Source organism: Heloderma suspectum, chromosome 3 (assembly GCF_057233095.1).
Source record: "Heloderma suspectum isolate Gila_16-S chromosome 3, 16-S_ref, whole genome shotgun sequence".
Taxonomy (NCBI): domain Eukaryota; kingdom Metazoa; phylum Chordata; class Lepidosauria; order Squamata; family Helodermatidae; genus Heloderma; species Heloderma suspectum.
In genome coordinates this window covers 86,915,649-86,939,975 of record NC_139460.1, presented here as the reverse complement: position 1 = coordinate 86,939,975, position 24,327 = coordinate 86,915,649, and the positions used below count along the sequence as shown (strand labels likewise).

At 41.7% G+C, this 24,327-nt stretch overlaps 1 protein-coding gene across 12 annotated transcripts in view; it reads left to right on the top strand.

Annotated features, from left to right (window-relative positions):
- The window catches only part of RUNX1 (RUNX family transcription factor 1), a 243,420-nt gene extending 222,663 nt beyond the window's left edge, over positions 1-20,757 (top strand). For 10 of the 12 annotated variants that reach the window (XM_084843683.1, XM_084843682.1, XM_084843686.1 and 7 more), the window contains 2 exons: positions 4,599-4,760; positions 9,186-20,756. In XM_084843683.1, the coding sequence (XP_084699809.1) occupies positions 4,599-4,760; positions 9,186-9,679 (656 nt within the window). In that variant the 3' untranslated portion in view covers positions 9,680-20,756. Of the gene's footprint in view, positions 1-4,598; positions 4,761-9,185 lie in introns of all 12 variants that reach the window. The other 2 variants (XM_084843692.1, XM_084843681.1) reach the window with 2 other exon arrangements.
- The last annotated feature ends 3,570 nt before the right edge of the window (positions 20,758-24,327 follow it).

Genomic DNA, 24,327 nt, shown 5'->3' with positions numbered 1-24,327 from the left:
GAGCTCTCATCCAGTTCAGCAATGTCATTTGGCGGCGAATGCCTTCTTACACTTAGGATGCCAAACTGGTTGGCCATATTAGATCTGGGATGTACAAAAGCACCCTCTTTGTGGATATATAGATTAAAGCTTAATGCCGTACAAAGCAAACATCGAGTGCACTCTAAACGCTGTGGCACTGTGCAGCTGCTGCGGCTGTACTGAACAGTTTTGATTGGGTGCCGACTGAACGTTGGGCAGAAGATTGTGCAAGAAGCTCTCCATTGCCACCTACTGGTCAATATAAAATCTGGGTACAGGCAGCAGAAGCCTGCATGGAAGGCATCCTCCTTCCGGTTGCCACTCTGATCTTCAACATGTATTGATGACTACAAAAATGTGGATGACTGTGAAAATAGCAAGTAAGTGAGAGGCAACAGCAAGTAGCGGAGCTTCTTTTCCCTACTTGTGTGACACACACACACACGTTTTTGTTTTTTGAAAATCAAAGCCTATTCTTTGAAACTATGAAATGTTATGCAACATACATACTGCTTAATTATGGTGTGTGTGTGTGTGTTTTAAAGAAATCAAACACAACATTTTTGTGGCTGTAAAACATGACTGGGCATGAACAGTGGTGTAGTGCTTTGAATCCAATAGCTTGTTCAGCTGGAGGCCGAGAACTTGTGTCTAACTAAGCATGGTGTGACTTATGGTACTTTAGTTCTCACCCTGAAGTGTTTTATTGCAATAATTAACTGTTTACATATACTTTCTCACACTATGAAAGGCAGAATAGATAGCACTTGTTCACTGGGAAAAAATTGGTGTGAATCAGTAACTCTGAGGATCTTCTGGACCAGCTTTCCCCAACCTGCTGCCCTCCAGATGTGTTGGACTACAGCTCCCAGAATCCCCCAGCCAGCTATGCTGGAGGGCACCTGGAGGGCACCAGGTTGGGGAAAGCTGCTCCAGAGTAGGGCCGGCCCTTCCATTAGGCAGAGAGCAGCAGTCGCCTCAGGCAGGATATGGTGGGAGGTGGCAGCAAGGAGAGACAGCTGTGGGCCACACAGTCTGCCCTGCGCCCCTAAGCTGGCATGCTGCCTTCATTTGTGGTGGATGATGCTGTCCCAATGCGAGTGGCAAAGAAAGATTCAACTGCCAGTCCAATCAACTTTTGTACATGGAATGGGAGGGGGCGCCATCCTGTCATTTGCCTCAGGCAGCAAAATGTTTTAGAGCAGCCCTGCTCCAGAGGATTCCACCCTTTGCGCCTTTAATCTCTTTTTAAACCTTTCTGAAAACCTGTTTTGCTTCCCGACCAGAGGAGCCTCAATCCCATTATTTTCATTGCTTTTAAATTGGAAAAAATTTGTACAGTGTGGGTACTCTGTTATTGTGCATTAGCAAGAACCTAATGAGAGTTCCTACATTGGATGAGGCCACCAGAAGAGAGGGAGGGTTGATCTTCTAATTTGATTTGGGTGCTTTGTGTCAGAAAATGTCAGAAAATGTATTCTGTGTGTTGCAACAATGCTGGTGAAGATGCTTCTTGGCAGTGATTGACTCAACTGCCTGCCTGTTACACAGGGGGCTGGGCAATGAGAAAGGCATCTGGCACTGGCTAAATTGCTCTGATCCTGGATACAGGGCATAGCTAGATGAAGGTACTAGGGGAAAAAGGGCCAAAGAAGTGGAGGCCTAGAAAAATATGGACTGGAGAGGAAATGCTCCAGTGGAAGGAGGGGGAAAGGGAAGCTGAAAAAGAATCAGCAGAGGACAAGCGCATATAGGGTTGGATCCAGACTTAGTCCTATTTAGAGATCCATTGAAATCAATGGGATGGGAGTTAGTCATGACTAACTTATGCTCTATTGATTTCAAGGGGTCTACTCTAAGTAGGACTAAGCCCGGATCCAACCCAAAGTCAGGAGTTGCATGATGGGAAGGCCGAGCTTAGACATGCTTGAGGAATTCAATCTTTGCAAATTCCTATGTAAAGTGACCTAATCTGCACCTCCTAGACTAATATGCAGGTCATAACTTGCTTATCTACCAACTTTTGCACTTCCCAAATGTTCTGACACCATTCTCGGCTCAAAAACTGTATCAAAATATGTTTTAAAGTGTGTATTTTGGAGGGAAAGGTTTTTAAATACAACTTTTCATGCAGACTTTTGTGGGGGTTGGAGGGGGGAAATCATAGATGAGTGTAGAAATGGGATGGGATGGACTTAAGGGTGAACATAGACAATAAATAGATAGATCCACCCACCCCTAGCTGAACATTCACAAATTGGTTTGAAATCACTAGCCAGATCTTTGGCAGTAGGTGTCTGGTCTTCAGCTATGCTAGCTGAAAACAAAGGTTGTAGATACTTCCAGTTCTCTTGCACGCAGGCTTACTTCCTCTGACCTTCCCTTGAGATGATTCTCAGTGGCTATGAGCCTGTCTGCTAACATTTGACAAAAGCAGCTTGCTTGCCCTACTCTCCCTCTCTTTCTACCCCTAAATACATTTTCAGTGTAGTCACAACTGGCTACAACTGGACTGAGCACAAAGCCAAGATAGGTCCCTTTGATTTGGGTTGCTCAAAGGACAGGCGTTTGTCATCACCCTGAGTGGTGCAGAAGCACAAGCAAATGCAGACCACAAAGCAGTTGCTCAGCTGTCACTGCAATTTCGAGTTCTGCAAGCCAGACTTCCAGAGACAGTACAGTGTTTGATATCTGTCCAAGTAGGTTCTTCTGTTTCCACTTGATGTGATTTGTAAGGATAGCCCACAAATTCCTAAATCCATAGGACTGAAATAAATGTCCAAATGTCTCATTGAACTATGTGATACAATGCCATCAACAATGGCCCTTCTGACTGGTACAGCAGTCCCCTAGAAACCATGTTCTGCAGACACATATGGTTCTGTTACGATTCTGTCATGGCTAATTGAGTTATGGTTGAGAGAACAATACAACAAGGGGATACCTGCCCAAACATACACACACATACACAGAAGTTTGTATTTGGGGGGTGGGGGATGGAGAAAGCAGGCATGATATATAAGATGCTTTCCTTGGAGCCAGCATGGGCGAACAAGAGGAGTGCTACCTTTTCTTGTTTGTAACACTGATATAAGCAGTTTTTTAAGTTGAAATGTTGGCTGACTCCCATGTCACAGCAGCAATTCGTGGGTTGTTTAACCCAGGAATTGCAGAGAAGAGCAGAGCATACAAGCTGTGTGCTCATCATTTCTGCTTGTAATTAACAACCTCAGGAATGCCTTGTTTCTCGGTTGTTTTGTGACATGCAAACCAGGAAACTCTACAGTATTTATGGGTTGAACAACCCAGAGTTAACCAAACAAGCCATGGGCAATTGTTGGGTTAACCCTGGGTTGCTTAACCCATAAACAATCCAAAGTGTCTATGTTTGTATGTCACATAACTAATTAAAAGTAGAAACAGCGAGTGTGCAGCTCATACACTCTTGTTTGTCCCCACAATTCCTGGGTTAAACTACCCAGGAATTGCCACATGACATGCAATCAGTGCCCAAAAGACAGACAGACAGCTTGCAAGGAATCCAGATGTTAAAACTAACATGTCAGTTACTACAAATCTAAACAAGGAACTTGAAATAGTAACAAACTGTTATATATAACAAATGCACTCAAATGTGAGGACTGTATTCTGCCCTCTTCTGGTCAACTTACAGGGGTTTGTGCTTGGGCATAGAGAGCTTTGTTGGTCTTGGTAGTTCATTGACATATGAATGCAACTTCTGGATCTGAACAGAAAAACCCTGTTTAACGTGAAATGCTGAACGACATTAGCAAAGGACAGCTCTGTACACTGACACTTGCACCGTTGAATCCTTAACCATTTCCCCCTTGAAACCATCAATGTAAATTATTTAAAAATCTACATAAGAAAAAAGTTCTACTAATCCAAAAACAGGGAAGTACAAATAATGTTTTAAAATAAGCAATTCATCTTCAGGCCTTCTGACAAAAGGGAGTACTAGATTTTAAAATGTAGTTGTGAACAGTGCATAACTTTCTCTAAGTCAGGGGCAGTCTGATTTTAATCTTTCATGGTCTACTCTTTTTTGCAAACTCAGGATCTCTTACCAGTTATAGCATAACTAATCTGTGTTTCATGATGGTGAGTCTGCACTTTTGCTTTAGGGTGGTATCCAGTGTGACACTAATGCTAACATAAATTACATTGTGCTAGAGTAAGCAAGCTCTAGTGCAACAGCAATAGCATTAGCTGGCATGATGAGTTTTCTGGGGAATCCCAGCATGCCAGCTAACACTATTGGCATTCACTAGAGGTCACTTATACTAGCACAATGTAATTGACATTAGTGCTCATGTCACATTGGATGCTGCCCTTAGAAAAGAAATGTCTTGCTGGATCATATACTTCATCCATCAGCATGCATACTCTTTACAAAGGGTCTTTGCATGAATCTCAGCAACTAGCAGGCACTAGGTGGTCCACCAGAAATTGGCTATTGCTTCACTCCTGCTTTAAAGAATAACATCTGATGATCACAGCATAGGGCAAAAAAAAAAAAGAAAGACAATTATTTATACCATTTTCCCCCATGTCAGATACAAGGCAACTTCAGCCATCTCCTCCATGGCCTTACGACCCATCTTATCAATATTTGGGATCAATTGCAACTCCTTCAGTCCATCCAGCAACACCAATTTCACCTGGAAGGCCTAGTGGAATGACATCCCTCTCTGCAGAACTTTCAAGCCGACTGACAAGTAAGTCTCGGAAAGAGTTGGGTGTTTTTTTTAACTTACTCAACCCAGGATTCTCAAGGTCTGCGGCAGGCATCAAAAGGAGACAACAGCGATTGACAATGAAGGAAGAATCCTCTCCTAGACTCGTCCTCCACTTCATTTTAGTGCATATCTTTATTGGGTCATAAAGTAGAATCTGGCTTCTACTTTATTACATTCACAGTAATATGACAGTACATTATCTTACAGACATCAGTAATTGGACTTGAATCAATCAAGCATTCAGTAGCTGTGATGACGGATTGGTTAGCACCCTAGCCCAAAACACACTGAACTGGAACCAAACCCTCCAATTTCACTATGACTTTCTCCCAAGTTTAGATCAGGGCTTATGGAGAGCCAGTGTGGTCTAGTGGTTAGACTAGGACCGGGGAGACCTGGGTTCTACTCCTCACTCTGCCATGAAGCTCACTAGATGACTTTGGGTCAGTCACTGACTCTCAACCTAACCTACCTCACAGTAGGGATGGCAGAGAATTTCTCCCCGAAACTTCGGGGGCCGAGTGCCAACGTGTTCGGCCCCCCGAACAAGTTTCGGGGAGAAATCCTACGCACCCCCCCCCCCGGGACGGGACTTACCTTCGCCGAATGTCCCTCCCGGCGGCGGGTCCGGCCGGCGGTTCGGCGGGTGTTCGAGCGGGGCGGGAGCGGCAGCCGGTCTTTCGACCGGCCGCCGCCGCCGCCATTCCAATAAAAGAAAAGGAAAAAAAAACGCCCCCGTGATAGGCTACGTGACGATTAACGTAGCCTATCACGGCTAGATTTGCAAAGTCAGCCGTGATAGGCTACGTAAATCGTCACGTAGCCTATCACGGGTGACTTTAAAAAAAAAAAAGCGCGTACGGATAATGGCGGCCCCCATAGGGAGCTGCCATTCGCGTTCCTTATTTGGTCGCTGTAGTCTACATAAAGATTTACGTAGACTACAGCGACAAAATAAGGAACGCGAATGGCGGCTACCTACGGGTGCCGCCATTAGCGTACGCGCTTTTTTTTTTCTTTTTTTTTAAAGTCACCCGTGATAGGCTACGTGACGATTTACGTAGCCTATCACGGCTAACTTTGCAGATCTAGCTTTGCAGATCAAAGTTAGATCTAGCAGATCTAACTTTGCAGATCTAGCTAACTTTGCAGATCTTTGCACGTCTAGTGACGTGATTAATCGTCACGTAGCCTATCACGGGGGCGTTTTTTTTTTTTTTTTAAACAATGGAGTTCGCGGCCGGGCGAGGCGGGAAGCCTCCTCCCCGGCCTGAATTTCGGCCGGGCGAGGCGGGAAGCCTCCCCCCCGGCCTGAATTTCGGCCAGGGCGAGGCGGGAAGCCTCCCCCCCTGGCCTGAACTTCGCAGGGGGAGCAGCGAAGCGCCTCCCCCCCACCGCGAACAAGCTTCGACAAAAGGTAAGTGCCTTTCGTCCACCCCTACCTCACAGGGTCATTGTGAGGATAAAACAGAGAGGAGTAGGATCTTGTAAGCCAGCTTGGGTTCCTTGGATAAAAAAGGTGGGGATATACATGTAACAATAAATACATGTCCAGACCAGTATACCATTGTTTTGCCTGCTGGCTTTCCTTCAACAAACACAGCTGCTCTTTCCTTACTTTTAAGTCTATGTGGATGGGTTTTGCCCTTAAGCAAATGTAAGTGGTTTTGTAATTAACCTTTTGCATCTGGGCAATGATTTAGACTTTTAAACACCATTTTTGTACACACATTAAAAGCCTCTCATCTTCTTCCCTTACTAAATTCACCTTCTCATAGTGCATAAAACCTACATCAGTTTCTCCTTTTGCAGGGAAAACAGAACACAAATCTGAAGTTCATGATGTGTGACAGATTTTTAAAAATTAGCTTCACACACTGACTAAATAATAGGAGACACATAGCACAGCTTTTATATTTTGATTATTACATAATATGGATCATATCAAGAAAAATCAACCAAGATTAGGAAGAGAAATATTAGCTTTTCCACTAACACTGATGGGCAGCCAGCATAAAGCATCTGCCTTTTCTCTAGCATGTTTTCTTGGTCTTTTACTGTTCTGGGGCAACCAGGTGATCAACAGATGAAGCTTCTGTCACAGTACCTCCATGCTATACAACCGCATTACCAGTTGAAGATCTCCCTATCATGCAGCTTCTGAGGGCACAGGAAACCTACTAGGGAGTAAAAATGGGGCAATCCTCTTTACAGCTGACACTGAAAGTTGATGTGCTAGGGAGGGGTTCCCAGATGCTCAGTTGTGTTAAAGAGAAATCCAGATGGTTATTATACCTGGCACATCCAGAATTAAGATTATAGCATGTCACAGAAATCATCTGAGAAAACTGTGGAAATATGTCAAAGAGGCCTAGCTGCTGGGCTGACATGTTTTCAGAACCTGACACTACAGTATGTGTCTGCAGTGCCTTCTTAATCCAGTCACGGGTGCAGCTTGTTTTTGTTTCTTTCTCCCACCTACCGACTCTTTTTTTTCTGAACATACACATTCCTTTTATGCAGACTCTGTATTGCATCTCAGGAGGTGTTGCCATGAGGAAAGGTTTCTTTATTGTTATTTTAATGCCTTGTAATAGCTGGCAAGAAAGAGGAGCCAGGTCTCTGTTAACTGGAGCCTGTCTAGAAGCTCTCTTTTAGGAGGCCATTATCTCTTTAATCTGTTTTGGGGGGCGGAGGGGGACAGCAAGTGAAAGTTCTTCGATCAACATAGGAAAAGAGTTGCCATTCAACCATCATTTCAAACATGGATCATGTTGTTTGGAAAATTTCCATTCCCAAAAAGTTCAGTCCTTCCATCTCTTCTGGCAGAAGCAGCAACATAAATTTTGTAGCTGGTTGGGATGAACAGAAAAAGAGAGGGAAGTTCGATGTTCACAAACATTTTCCTCTATACTGAATGGTGCCCCCTCCTTAGGCAATCTTATGCCAAGGACAAAAGTTTGTGGCCATTCAGGAAGAATTGCCCTTAACAGGCTGCCCTTGCCCTCACCTTCCTGATTGGTTAGGAATAACCATGTGAACAGTCCACAAGCATTTAGTCCCTCTAAATGAGCTTTGTTGGCTTCAGCAAGATCAGTGCACAACCATATTGATTAGCTACATGGCATTGTGATGCCATTACATTCTCTGTGTGATGCCTGATTGGCAGAGATCACAGAGTGAAGGAGGAAAAACCCCTCTTCGAAGGGGGGAAATACAAAAGAGCAGCAGAAAATCAAGGAACAGTGGCTGCAAACATACATGGTGAGACAAGGTGAACATTATCAGTTGTTGGGATTTTTTCAAGAAATATTTGAGAGCTCCCCAAAAGCAGTATTTCTGCCTTGAATACCAAAATAGGTGAATGTTTAGCATGCTGCCGCTGTAATAGCTCATCTTAAGTAATTAGATGGAAAGGAAGATAGAGCTCATATACCCTTAGTAGTTGTGAAAGTATTTTGGCAGATGCAGCTTGCTAGGTAAGGGGCGGGGGGAAGCTGTACATGTTAAATTTTTCTCTTCTATACAGTATATAAATGTCCTGCCCTGGTTTGCATTAGGTCACTCAGCTGTAGGGTCAAAGTGGGTTAGAATCATAGAATCATAGAATAGTAGGGTTGGAAGGGGCCTACAAGGCCATCGAGTCCAACCCCCTTCTCAATGCAGGTTCTCTTTTGGCAGGCCAAAGATGAGCTGTCTTGTTTTGCTTGTTTGTTTCATGTGTTTTGTACCACTCTTCAGGTACAAGCAAGCTCTCACAGCACACTGTGAATTCTTGCTGCCACCCCATCACCAGTTGCTAACTCTTTGTAGGGACTGCAGGGTCCTGCTGCAGAGACCAAGGCTGCACGGTCCTGGACTTTCACCCTGATGTCTGGCCCTAATGGCACCACTGTCCTAGATCCATGCTCACCTCACCTCAGATGATGGATGGATCCAAGAAGGGCTTCCAATGGGTATCTTAATACCAGGCAGGAGGAAACAGACCTTGACATATGCTGCTCCTAAGCCTTTAGGGCTTTAAAATTTAAGTCAAGGACCTGGAATTGGGCTCAGAAATGGACCTGGAGCCGGTGCAGCTGTTTCAAGACTGGCAAAAAGTGTTCTATATACCCACTCCCAATTAGTAACGTAACTAGACATAATTTTTTTTATTACATAATACACAGGGGAGAAAAACGCTGCACCCTGGATAATGTGGTTTTCCCATTCATTCTGAATTTACAACACAATCTCCAAAATACCAATCTATTGCAAATGTTTCATTGTTGATAACATAATTTATTTTGTACTTTTCATGTGTGACAGATCTGGTTTATAATTGTATTTTTTTCTAAAGTGCAATGAAATCAATCTTATGCCTTATTACTTAGATCATTTTCTCTGTCCTCTTTCCCAAACCAGGTGCTTCTGACTTAACAGCATTCAGTGATCCAAGAGTAGGAATTGACCGTCCTTTCCCTGCAATTCCTTCAATTTCTGATCCTCGCATGCACTATCCGGGAGCATTCACCTATACTCCAACACCTGTCAGCTCAGGAATAGGAATTGGTATGTCTGCCATGACCACTGCCACCAGATATCATACTTATCTACCCCCTCCATACCCAGGTTCTTCTCAGGCTCAAGGTGGCCCATTTCAGACCAGCTCCCCTTCTTACCATCTCTACTATGGAACATCAGCAGGATCATACCAGTTCTCCATGATGTCTGGAGGAGATCGGTCACCCCCACGTATTCTTCCTCCTTGCACTAATGCTTCCACAGGATCTACGCTCCTCAATCCCAACCTTCCAAACCAAAATGATGTTGTGGACACAGAAGGCAGCCACAGCAATTCCCCTACCAACATGGGAACCACAGCAAGGCTAGAAGAAGCAGTTTGGCGGCCATATTGAATTATTAGTACAGATGTTTTATCTGCTAATGTCCATGGTTTTCTCATGAGCGGTTGAGGGTGCTGCCATGTTTATAGATCACACCAAGAAGCAATCAGTCCAGAAGTCAGTGTTTCTAGGAATGGTGTCATGGTGTTATCCAATTGATTTTGCTCAGAGAGGTGGTAACATTCCAGAAAAGTACACTTGTCCAAGGGCTGAACTTCTGAAGATGTTGACCTTTTAAGATGGTATAATACTCACTCACTCCGTCTATAGATATGGGGAAGGATAGATACTCAATATGGTTGCAGAGGTTGAGACTTCAAAACTAGTTTTGGCACTCCTCAAAGCTTTTTTAAAGAGTTTTTGTCTGGCATCTGCTTTTGAGGCTTAAAGCCTGACACAATCTTAATAATCTTAAATCAATCATTTTGACATGTTCGTTAAAAGGAAGTATAGGAAGATTCTCAGAGAGAAACTGTGAATGCTTCTGATTTAGCAATGCTGTGAATAAGAGGTTTTATATCCTGGAATTAATTTTTTTTAACCAAGTTGTATATTCCAAAGAGTATGGGAATTCTTTTTATTTGTTATTATTTTTTAGGATGCAACTCATCCTCCTTTGCATATCATTTTTTATTTTATTTTTGGCACCTTAAAAATTGCAAAACATTGTAATCTTTTTTTTTAAAATGTGCTCGCTTTTCTTGTACTTTGTCAGCTGAAGGCATCCCCCCAAAAAACCCTTCCAGGGAGGTAATTTAATGTTGTCCTTTAATATAAAAGAGTGACAGCCTAGAGTCCTTTTCAACTACTGAAATCATATATGATGAGTTGCTCGATATTTATGCTCAGCATTGAATTTTTGTGTGTGATACCTTTATTATTTAAATACGCTTGAAAGATAAGCACATGCATTTTGTAGCAACCAAAGTTTAAAATTATCACATATAAAATGGCTGGAATAATTATGGGTAATGTGACTTTTAATTATTTAGAAGTATTGTTTACATTTAGCTCCATTTCACTTTCATCAGTCATTTAATACCCAATGAAGTCATTTTTGTCCAGTTGAGAACCCAGAATTATTTAACTGTTGGTATGATGGACATAGTGTCAGAGTGTCTCGATTCTTTAAAAAAGCGGGGGGGGGGGGGGACTACTTTGCAGTACATTTTGCCACAATTTTATCCCACCAGTTTTAACACAAGGTCTGCAGCATGAATGGGGCACTGGAGGCAGGGATTGGTCTAAGAAAGAATACTTTGGGGTTTCAAGGAAAGCTGGATGTTCCACTCCATGTCATACTTCACCAACATCCTTAAAGGCAGAAGTGGGCAACTTGTGGCCCTCCATATGTTTTAGGCTCTGTTTGAAGGCTGCCAGAGGACCGTCCTCTGTTTTGAAGGCCTCTTCTGTTTAAAGGGCTGTCCAAGTCTGGTTTAAAGATAACAATTCATCAGAAGGAAGAGCTGGGCCTTGAAGTTGCCCATCAACAGCATCTGGGCAACAGACTGAGCAAGGAACACAGTCTGGTCACAGTCACAGTCACAGTCTTCCACACTATGGTGGGATGTACTGTGTTTCTGTTTAAATTATTATAATCATTTCTAAATTTGCATCTATTCACATAAATGAACATGTGCAAAGTTTATGTGAATTGTTCTCTTTTGTCCTTTTTTATTAGTATGCATTTGCTCTTCTTTGCCAATTCGTAAGTGGGCGCCTTACCTACAACTCCCATCACGGCTCACCGTTGACCATGCTGGCTAGGCTAGGGTTGATGGGTTGTAGGCCAAAACATCTGGAGGGCCACAAGTTGCCCATTCCTGCTTAAAGGCAACAGCAGTGAAAAATAAATCAAACCCCGCTAGATACCAGAATACTACCTTAATACTTCCATGTCTGTATATTGCAGGCAGAATCTGATGCAACCTGGACTTCCTGCTTTGATTCAGTGGGAAGTATGGGAACTTATTTGAGGCTGTGGCTCAGCGCAATCATTTGGACAGAAGTTCCACTGAAATCAATAGGACTGAGGCCCACACTAGATGTGAGGCACAGTTGCAAGTATCTTTATCGCAGCTTTAAACAACAGCAACTAAAGGCAACCTTAGGAGGCTGCAAGTCTGAGTGGAGGTATGGCATGGGTATGGGGCTGCTAACCCTTTCCCATTTGTCCACTCACCCATCCCCAGCTGTTTTTCATGCTGCAAGAGAAAAGATATGTATAGCTATATATTTTCTACCATGGGAAAGCAACTAGGCACTTTTGACTGGGAAAATGATGGGAGGGGAAAGGGTTAAGCAGCCCCTCCCCTACACCATCCCTTCATTCAGGCTTGAAGTTCCTTTTGGTTAAAAATAAGAGTCGGTGGACTACTTGTCACAGCCAGTTTGGAGCTCAGCTGCACATAAATGTATTTAGAATCTGGAACAGACTAGAATATGCTGCATCTTGCAAAACTGTGCCCATAGTTGAGAAAGGAGAATTAAATAACAGTCAAGACTGGTAGACTGATATAGCCCACCCTGTAGCCCATTTGTAACTTGATTGTAACAGTCAAGTCATAATAACTCAACTTGATTGTTGTTATGGAACTTTTATTGTTGTCTAATACACCTCAAACATACCAGACATCACTGTAAATTATAAGGCACTATTTAATGTGGAGGATTGATCAGAATGCAGTTGTACTCCTTGTTAAATGAAAAATGCTGAAGTGAAGAGATTCAGAAATATCTTTTGATTGTTAATCAATGGACCTTTAAAAAACATCCGTGGAACAATTGCAGGTCAGCTCTTGTGAGTATTTGAAAGCAGGCCTTTAAATCAGTGTTGGGTGTTTAAAAAAATAAATAAAGGATTCGGTTTAGAAAGATCCTTGGCTGCAGGCAGCAAAACAGCTGGACTTATTTAAAACACTTGTTTCTTTTATACATATATATATATATATATATATATTTGTAGATTTTGCTTTTGCATTATTTGTGTGTCTGATGCAGTAGCACTTTGGTATAAAATGTTACAGAGTTAAGCAACTCATGTCATCAGTAAGGTCAACTTCAAGCAGAAAATTATTTCAGCTGATCTCAGCCAAAACTCAAAAGATCACACAATGACATTTTCACCCCACTCAGATTAGTATATTACCTGGTTCTTGAAGGTGTGTTTCAGGCTTTATTTGAGTTAGTGCGTGTTTTGCAATTGGAGGATTTACGTTTGTTTGGGGGAGGGGGGTAACCCATTTGGACGAGATGAGATATTTCTGTGCTTCTGTCATAAAAAAAGTATTTCAAAATAGTTAATTATACAAAACTGTTGCAACCACCGCCTCTGATTTTTCCCATTTTGATTCCTTGTATCGCCAATGACATTTAAATGAATCTTTCATGATAACTTTTCTACAGGTTTCAACTTAAAGTACAATGCATTTTCCTCTACGCTACAAGTGAGTGCTTACTGTTGACATCCTTTTAGATAAAAATGACAATAATTTATTTTCAGTAACTAAGGCCACTGTATATTCTTTATGATTTATGCCTGAAAAAAATGTCTACCATTTTATCCAGTGTGAGAAGAATTCACTGTCTAGCCACATGCACCATTAATGATTGACAGCACACTCCTATGCAGCTTCACTCAGAAGCAAGTCCCACTGTGTTCAATGGGGCTCATTCCCAAGTAAGAATGCTTGTGGATGGTTTACCAGCACCATCCACAAATGGACTGAGATTGAACCATTTTAACCATTGAGTGTGACATTTCTCTGGCAGATAGTCAAAAACAATGAGTTTCAGCAGGACAAGATTGCGTGGGAGACTGAGGTTTTTAAAGCCCTACAGATGCCCAGCCAGGAAGCAGAAGGCCACAACTAGGCACATCATCTTCATATGAGAAGTGCAGTCAGTTGTAGGAACTTAGGAAGTGGCCTTTTAGTCAATTTATTTGTCCATCTAGCTCAGTATTGTCTATTCTAGCCTTCCCCAACCTGGGGCCTGCCATATGTGTTGGACTATAACTCCTATCATCCCTGGCCAGCATGTCATGTGATGATGGGAGCTGTAGTCCAGCACATATGGAGGGCTCCAGGTTGGGGAAGGCTGGGTCTGCTCTTACTGGAAGCAGCTTTTCAAGGTCTCTGGCGGAAAGAGGACTTTCACACCATCTTCCATATGTTCTTTTAACTGGAAATGGCAGGAATTTCACCCAGACCCTAGTGCATGCCAAGCATTTGCTCCGGCAGTGAGCTACCGTTCAGTTTCTGCAGGTGTGCTGGTTTCTTCTTACATCCATTCTACGTGCTTTCTATCCTCTCCTTTTTGCATATCATAAACATTAAAAAAGGAGTGGACTAATGTATAAAGGATCAGGCTAGAGAGCAGCATCTAGCATTTCACTTTTTGCTTCTGCCTTCCTTCCATTCACTCTGCCAGGCTCCCTGGAATAAAGTTTATTTAGCACTTCCTAGAACCAAAATCAGAGTAATATCAATTACTTATCCCCACCTCATATTAAATCTTCATTTTCCCTAGGGAACTCTGTACCTAATGTTTAACGTGCTTGACCACCACCCAGATATTCAAAATTCATGACTATTTTTTCCCCAGGAGACTAAGCAGATTTGCCTTTCCAAAAGCCGTTCTTTCTCAGTGTCAGTAAATTCTGGGATTAGAAACCTAAATGCGGTTAGTCATAAATAAATGCCAGGAGTTTCAATTGAACTTCAGAGAGCATATTTAGGACTGAGAAATTTGACCTTGATCATTAAGTGCTGAAAATGCTGTACACATTTCCCCCACATTTTCTGGGGGACAAAAGGTTCCTTCCTTGGCAGTTTAGTTTTACTAGGTGTTGATCACATTAGGTTTATGCTGTAAAACACTTATTTGTGTTTAATCACATAAGCGGTACCACAGTTTCTTCTAAAGTCATGGCTTTCAAAGTGTAAGAGGGTACCTGCACATCCTTCTGATGTCTTCTGAAATGGTACAATCCCATAAACATGTAGTTTAAGTCTATGTTGGGCCTCCCTAAGAAAGGCTGAGTAGTTGCTAAGGGAGGTACAAACTGAGCTACATCACTACAGGCACCATGGGAAAGGCATGTTCTGTCTTTAAGTAAATCCAAACTAGCTAAATATGAGAATTCCATTTGATTAATAAATCTTGAAAGAAAAGTATGTTCCCATTTAATTTTTTTTTTTTTGCTCTCCAAGGAAGATGTTAGGCTGTTCCCTTTTGTAAAATATAACTGTGTTTAGCAAAATTACCACCTTTTAAACGAGATTATAACAACTAGATAATGGTTAATAATGAGGAACTCATTTTTAAAAAAAATATCCAGCATAATCCACAACAATTAAGTTGAAGCAGTGTGGTTAAACTATTTTAAATCAATTTGGCTTTAACTGAACTAAATTAGCTTAATTTTTTTTCAACACAGCTTTCACTTCAGTGTTGAGTTAAAGAGCTGAGATCCTAAATATTAGTATTAAGAAACAAATCCCACTAAAATAAATGAGTCTTACTTTAAAATGAATGTGTTTAGGATTGGATATAAGACCTCTAATATTGCTTTGGAAGTAACATTTCCCCAGGTTTGAATGCAGTGGTGCAAAAGGATCTTATTTATTCCTGCATACTAAGATTTCCCACACAGATATCCCACAATCAGAAATAGCAGGTAATTTCATCTGCCCTCAAACTAATAATTATTTTTCCCATATGTCATTCATTATTCAGTGTTCAAAAGTCTTGTTTACAACATTTTATAAACATTTTATTTTACAAGGGTTGTTATGCCTTGCAACCGTTTTCTTGATTTCCCTTGGCCAATATTATCCATTAGTCATTTTTCTTTCCACTTGTCATAAAAGGGTTGCGTCAGGAGAGTCAATTGTATTTATGTATGTAAATAGGTTTTAAAGGCTTCATAGAAAAATATTATTAATGCTTGTAAGTATTTGACATTTTTTTCATTTGCTACATCTTTTCTGAACTTGCCTTTGCTAAATACTGTAGGAGATTTGTTTCTTTCCAACAATTATTTTAGGTTTCGAGATAAACTATTTTAGTTACTTTGTAAACAGTTACAGCATGGTTTTGTGTGGCACATCAAAAGCTCTTCACCTTTTTTGTTGTAGGAGAATATGAATGTGCAAACAACTGTGGGTTATTTGTGGTATTCTGAAGGTAACAGATACAATTTCTGAAAAACACACACATTTCAGTGAGAAATTACTGTGTGGTAAATCTGATGGGTGAACACAATGGAAAACAGGGCCGTTTGGGAACATGTATTTGGTTATGCAAGTTCTGCATTTTCTCAGTGTATTTACAAGCAACTTGTGCTGTGTACTGGAATTGCCACATCTTCTCCTGATACTGTTATTTGGATCACGTTCAGAAGGGGGATATTCTTTTCCCAAACAATAGCTGTTGCCTCTAATTGGGAAGAAAACAGGAGTCTGTTCCCCCCCCCAACCCCCGCTCCACCATGTCTCTAGATATCGTATCTGAGTGAGTAGGCACTTCCTCCACATAACAAGGTCAGTGTGTCCAGGAGAATTCATTGTGAGTAGCATGCAGAGCAGCTGGACTGCTGCATTTGTTCTAATGGAAACTTGCTTTCTTTGTACCACAATTTCTTCTGTACATTCAATATTATAATTAGTGTGAATGACAAATAAACTGTTTGAGAAGTATACAATTGTTGAATTGCCTCATTCTTGCACGGAGCTTTATGAACTTGGGTTTGGTAGTTGGATGGCACCCTAAGGCTGCCATCCTAAACACACCAATTAGGAAGTAAGCCCCATTGAACATAGTGAAACTTACTTATAAGTAAATATGTGCAGAGGATTGCATTGCAAACTATCTTATTACACAAAGTTCCACAAATGTTTGGTGGCCTTGGTAACCAGCCATGATTTGTAGCTATCAGTAACCCCACCCACACCCATCCTCTTATTCTTCTGGGACACCCAGAAGACCCAGGAGAAGGGAAGGGTTGATCTCTGTCTTCACAGTGAGCTTTGGAAACTCTTAGAAGCAATGAGAACCTTGCTGTTTCTAAGTGTCTCCGAAGCCCCATGTGAAGTGAGTGATTGACCTTCTTATTTCCCCCCAAGTTTTCTGTGTCTGCCCTTCTTAGCGGAGGTACAGGTTGTCTCTCTTCCTCCCAGTGCAAAGTGAGATACACACACACTCACTCACACTCTGAGTTCTCTTGGATGTGAAGAGAGCTCTGGGAAGGGGAAGGATCTCCCACTTGATGTCAGGCAGCTGCAGCAAGCGTTTGCCGGAAAGAAATTGGCTGTGGGCCATCTGACAGTGACATTTGTGGCCTTCTGTTCTCACAACACCTTGTTTTTGAGAATACAACAAAGGTGCAAACGGGAAAGGATTAGGCCCCCATTTCAGTGTAGTTTAAATGGGAAAGCACTGATTTAAGCAGTCACCATCCTTCCCAGCTCACCCAGCACATTTATATTTTGTATTGTTGTATTTGTACTCAAATGCAGAACACCTGAGAAGTGGTCCTAAGTTGTTGCAGATAAATGTTAAGGTGAATGTGTCTGCAACTTAAACATGAAAGGCACAAATGCACTTTTAAGTACCTTCCCACACACCCCGCCCCAGTGTGCTTTACTTTCTTGTTGAAATCAAGTGATTTAAAAATGCTTAGCTGTAGCTGAAGGCTGGAGCATGCCCTGAATTTAAACAAGCAACCCAAATCCATATAGCTCTTCTCAGAAATATTTAATTCATGACTTCAAGAGTTTGCTCTCTGGTTTGAAGTTATAGGGACATCTAAAAGTTTCCCAGACTATTAGTCAGTACGAGTCATTGTCTGGGAATTGTTTGGGTTTGTAAGAAAAGGGTAAAATAAATTAGGAAGCAAATCTAATACACCGGCTTTAGAATGAAGCTTTCTGTCTGACATAGAATAAATAATATTTGGTCTCAAACTTTTAAAAATGTGGTATCGTGGAATTGCAATAAAACCTATCTCTTTTCAGCATGTCTGACCAACATTTTTTTCCTGTTTTAAAAAGCTGCATTTCCAGTATAGGTTTAATTTCAGTCTCCCAAGGAATGTTAACTACTTATTTCATATTGATAATATTGCACATTGGGGAAGATTGATTGCTGTTGTGTTTGAATCTGAGTATGTAAGGGCTAAACCACTCTGGATTTTAAAGCAGTGAATTCTGGACTGAGAACTTTGGCCCACTTGAGATGCTTACATGTGGTAGAGAAGCAGGTAGATGTGTCCTCATCTACCATGCTCACAATGTAATGTGTAGCATAGACCCTGTATTTATTTATTTATAATGTGTAGCATAGACCCTGTATTTATTTATTTATTTATTTATTTATTATATTTCTATACTGTCCAGTAGCCGAAGCTCTCTGAGCAGTTTACAAGACAAAGCTTAAAACCATAAAAAAAATAGCAAAACATAATATAAAACCATACATTTAAAAGAAAATAAAACCAAAGTAGTAAACAAGATAAAGGGACATAGGTGCCCATATGTGTGGAGGACAAAGATGTGTCTTTCCCTTTCTTTTGTGAGGGGGAAGTATTTCATAATTCAGACTTCTGCACATACAGATGCCCACCTGGAAAAACCTTGTCAGACATTACATTATTAGTGTGGTAGGAGATAGCAGTGGCCTGGTTCACATATAATACTAAGCCATGGTATGGGTTGTTGAATTCTGGCTTGTTTTGTTGTGTGAACATGGTTGTGCTAACAAACCATGATTTGTTCACTATGAACAACCAGAAAGAAAACCCATGGTTTGTTGTTTAAACTATGGGTTGTCATTATATGTGAACCCAGAACCATGGGTTATTCATAGGTTGTTTCGCAAGGCTACAGAGGTGATGGGGAACAGCAGTAAAACAACAACCCTGCAGTGCGGCAAAGGCATTTGGGATACACGGAGTAAGTGGGCAAAGGAGGAGGGAAACAAACAACCCAATTATTGAAAAAACAAACCACAGTTTGATCATCTGCAAGACAAACCCTGGGTAGGCCAACAAACCATGTGTTAAATAGACCATGGGTTAGTGTTATATATGAACCAGGCTGGTGTGCACTTGCTCCTCCTCCAAGGAAATAGGATCTTCAGACTAAGTGGTGGTCTGTACTGGGTCTTTGAACCATCAACAGAGCAACAACCAGTCTGTCCAGGTGTGCAGGCATATCTGTACCATCCCACTGGTATACATCAAACCAACAAATAACCAGCCTTGCATTTATACTGGAACAGCCTTGGAGAGGCAGCGCTGCTGTGATGATATGCCAAACGCTGTCATCTTCCACAACACTCCACAGAAATAAAAATGCTGTATTGTTTTTATATGAGATTTTCAGAACTGGGCTCATGAAGAAGCTAATATATGCCTCAGAGTTCACAAGCTTGATATAATTGCTGGCAATTATGCCTTATTGGCTCTGTCATCAATCCAGAGTTGTGATTATTCCCTTGCCAATTGAAATATTACTATATTGAGTGCAGAGTTCTGTAATAGTTTCCAACTCTTTGTTCTCTAGAATGCTCCTTCCAGACATCTGACTGTGACAGCACAAGCTGCATCTGGACATATTAGCCTGTATACACAGTCTCTCTCACTCTCTTGACAAGTTCTAAAGGAAGACAAGGGGTGGATTCACTAAATTTTAACCAAGCTGATAATGTTTTAGGCAAGTCACTCAAATGACTGCTTTAGATTAGTAGAGGGATTCTCTCTTCCACAGCTTTCACCTTACTATAATGATGATTATTAGTGTTTATATAGCACTTGCAAATGTTCATTGTACTTCACATACATGATGTTAGAGGGCTGCATCCTTAAAAGAAGCCTAAAATAATTTTAAACAAATAAAACATACATTATCTTCCAGTGGCTACAAGTGTTCTATAAGGTAGGTCAGTATTATGATTCTCATATTACATATAGGGGGCTCAGAGAGAGCTCCTTGCCTTATATATTTATTACATTTTTATACCACCCAATAGCTGAAACTCTCTGGGCAATTCACAAAACCACGTAAGGCCACCTAGTGAGTTCAGGACAGAGGTGACATTTGAAGCCAGGGCTCCTGAATCATTGCTCTCTCTGTTGGCCATTGCCCTATGCTAGGTCTTACTCTAAGAACACTTAGAACACTATCATTTTGTCTTTGTTTCCTTGGGGCCAGGTCTGGCAGAGCATCAGCAACATCTCTTGGGTGCATATGATTCTGTTGGGTGCATAGGAGAGCATTTCATATGGGAATGGATCATTCGCACAAGGAGCTCGTAGGCATGTGAACTGCATCTCCAATGCCCTGCTCTGGAATATAAACTGGATAGTAGATTTGATGGGAAGGAGAAAGAACTTCAGGAGATTTTGGAAAAGCGGGGTTGGACAAAGCACTGAACATTGTTGGGAATGACAAGACTGGGAAAGGACAGGAGAAATGTAACACTGCAGAGGTATTAGACTGCTAGTTTGGGACTTGAGAAACTTCAGTTAAATTTGATACTCTGTCAATGACTTGTTTCAGCTTGGGTAGATTACTTATACTTAAGGTTGCCAGTTGCTTTCTGGTAGAGCTCCTACAGATGCATTACATTTAGCCAGTGAAGCTTTTCCCATCATTGCATCTCCATGCTGGGAAAATCTTTACCTGCTCGATTTGGGCATGTTAAAGGAACATGAGTCCTCGAAGAATAAAATTGATGACTTTCCTATGAATCCACTAAAATCAGTCCAAAGGCTCCAAAACCAGTTGAGTCACCAAGAGCTTTGGGTCAGGCCCTGCCATCATAAATGAAAACACATTGACTTGGTAGGAAGCCTTATTAATTCACCGCAAATTATTTTGAACGTTCAAAGCCAAAATGAGGTAAAGGAAATGTAGAAAGAGAAATGGAAGAAAAGATCCAAGGAGAGAAAAATTCTAGAGAGAAACAACAGATGACTAGAGGTTTGCTGCCCAAGAAGTGGCTGGCTAGTTAGTTGTTCAATGTAAAGTTCACCACCACCCCACTACCTTTTGGTCCTTGTGGCCTCCTTAGAACTGATGGACTTGGGGGCCAAAGTCCAGGGCCTTGCAGATCAGTCCTGCACTCCAGATGACCACCCAGAGAGCAGCAGGTGATGGGGGCAGCAGCAAAGGGGCCCAGCATCGGTGCCTGGGCCAGCATGGGCATGCCAGGGCCTACCAGGGCTAACACTGGTCATGCATCATCTTTCTTCCTTGTTTGTAAAGACATTCTATCATTGGGAGTGGCTGCATGGGCAGGGGTACGGATGCTTCTTTTATTAGCTCAACTTTTAAAACAGATTCTATTTTTTACAACAAAATGCTGCTTATTCCCAAGTAAACATGTTTAGCATCAAAACAGCAGAAGAAAACACCATTTTATGATGTTGCCATGATTTAAGTGAGTTTGAAGTGCAAAACTGCACATGCTCAGAGTGCTGCTTTTTATCAAGGTTGGCACACAAGGTTTGTTTGTTTGTTTGTTTGTTTGTTTTGCTTGCTCTAACACATGTTTCCCAACCTGGTACCCTCCAGGTGTGATGAACTACAACTCTCATAAGTGACTAAAAACTATCCCAGAGGGAAGGAAAAGCGGGGGGGGGGGAGCAACAAGGGCAGCATGGTTGGGTCCAAGCGGGGGGGGGGGTGGGGAGAGAAGGCAGATAAAGGTTGAGAAGGAAGGGATGAATGGGAAAAAGAAAGCCAGATGATCAAGCAGGAGGGATGGAATGAAAGCAAAAAAAGTATCTATCCTTCCATTTGCTGATTTAAATGGCCTTGATTTAAATCAATCCACCTTGTATCCCATGTCACTTGGGATTACAATATTCCCTATTCATGACAATCGAAGGTGGTGGCTGGGCTTGGTGGGCATCTTTGTCTGCGGCTGCTAACCCCCTGCCAAATTAGCAACTTTTAAAAAGAAATTGCTATTTACCTAATACATAATGATATCATAATACCTAATATGTAATAACACCAAATACTGCTCACAACGGTCACATTTTGACATCAAAGATAATCACAAATTAAAAGCAGCCTTAAGAATATAAACACAATCAATTTTTATACCAAAGCTGACATTAAATCATCCCCAGAAAAGGAACTGGTTTTAATTATTCCTCAGCTTTTTCATTCCAATAAAGAATTAAAAGACTCCACTTTTCAGGTAACTTAGGGTTAGGCTTTCATGACAATAGAAGGCTGTGGTGGGCATCTTTGTCTGTGGTTGCCACCGCCTGCCAGCTCAGCAACTGTGAACAGACAAGATGGAAGCTCAGAAACTACATGGAAGTGTGAGGACAAAATGGAGGACATCTGGCAACAGTACCCATTGCCAATTTTAAATTGTTAACTGTAAGTCCCTGTCTCATTTCTCTTTCTGTTTCTAATCTTTCAGCTCACTTTCCATCAAGACAGCCAACCCAAATATTTTTCTCTAGTGCCCCTCTCCCTCCCCCTCTCCCTCCAGCCTTGGAAATAAACAGGATGAAAGGGCCCATCTTTAAAAGCCTCTATGTTCCATTGAAATTCCCTTTAGTCACCTGGCTTCAATGACAGATAAATGTATACCATACATGTAATTAAGGATATAGGTTGAACACAACACACACACGCACGCACACACACAAACGCCTCTTGGCTTTAGTAATGAAAGCCTTTTGGATCGGTGTGGCCTACTTATTTTTCCTCACACAGCAGTTTATCCCTTGCAAGCTGTGATTTGTTTGTACCTAAAATAGTTATTAAGTTTACTGTCTCTGAAAGAGAAATCTGTAGGGTTTGAACCGCCCTGCCCTTCCTTCCCCCTGCTCTACTTATTCATCCTTCCCAGCAAGATATTCTCAGCACCTTGCGCTTGTTGTTTTCTTAGATTAAGTCAAAGTAGTCAATTGCACTTGCATCACCAGAGGGCAGTCTTGGCCAATACTGCAACCCAGGCTGATTAAACGAGACTGTTGGATACAAGTTCCGGTAAAAAAGGTGCTCTTAGTAGAAGGCTGAAAATTTATGTGAAATATTTTGTGGGAAATGAAGGCCCATGCACTGGTAATTTGGCCATTTGGCCAAACAGCCTTATCTTTCAATTGCACTTTAGTCGCCAGGGTATGAATTGTGGCTTGTACCATCTAAACTTTAGTTACTGAAGGTAGATCCTACCTCACTTGCCATATCCTACCTGTTATTACTAAAAACAGAGAGAGGTGCACTGCAATGCCCAGTTAGGAATGCCACCTTTTTGTCTGGCAGGCAACCATTGCCTTTAGCTTCTGTAAGACAGACACAAATTCAACAGGTGCAGCTTTTCCCAGACATGAAGAAGGAAATGCGTCACTTTAGGAACTGTATTTATTATAATGTATTTGAGGGTATATTCTGCCTTTCTGCATATATCACCCAAGGGCCTTTTCAGTGGTTGCACCCGGGTTGTGAAATGCCCTCCCCAGAAAGGCTTGCCTGTTGCTTGTATTTTGTGTTGTGCCTGTTGTGGTATTTTTGACACTAGGTGAAGACCTTTTTCTTTTCCAAAGCCTTAAAAAATGTCTTGGGATGCAGTCCTATTGGATCCACCCTGGGTACTCATCAGCCTCCAAACTTGGCGCATTGCACCTTCCACTCTGCATTTAAGCTAGACCAGTGTTTTCACCTGTCTAGTGGAGGCTTTGGAAGGGGACTGAAGGAGGCTGGGGCAGCCATAGGATACATCATATGGCTGCCGCCCCGGTCTCCTCTCCTCCTTGCCCCTGGGAATGCCCCCTTTTCCCCATCTCTGCACTCTGTTTTCTGAGCATGGAGAGGTAGCCAGCACAGTTCTCTCTCCACACTGGCTATGGGGGAGTAGGGGGAGGGGAGCACAGCTTCCTGGCTCCAAGAGCCAGGAATCAAAATATCCTATGTGCCCCAGACGCTGTCTAGGGACATAGGTTTGCTCCCTCCATGTGTTTTAAGATCCTTGGATTGCCGCCGCTGTTTACCTTGGGTTTTTACTCTAGTTTTATTCTCTTTTGAACTTTTTAATGTTTTTATATTATGTTTTATTTTATTATGTTATTGTATTTTAAGGTTTTACGTTTTGTTTTGGAACAGCCCAGAGAGCCTCAGCTATTGGGCTGTATAGAAATGTAATAAATAAATATGGTCACCTATAGCAGTAATGACAATAAAAGTATATCTAAACCATTGTAAAAAGTCAATATAATTTTTTAAAAGTTATTGATCAATAAAATAACAATGAAAAGCTGCTAAAACAAATCACTCATACCATCTGTCACGTTCTTACATCCTCTCCCTTCACAATCAACACACTCCAAGAAACAAGGCTTCAGGCTAACACTACTTTATTAGTTAAGGACTGGCTTCATTACAAATGAAGATTCTAGGAAACTGTCAGGCTGGATCTACACTTACCACCTTTTTTCACTTCCAATGAGGTTTCACATTACACAGTACCCACCTCGAATTGGAACCGGAATTTCCCACTTCCATGCTCCCACTTTCAATACCCTAATATCCCAGTATTTCCTCTTAATGTGCTCTGATTTTCTGCCTTCACTACCATATACAGTCGTAGTCCCCTTCCCCACCTGTCCATATACGACGGTGTTTGTATTTCCC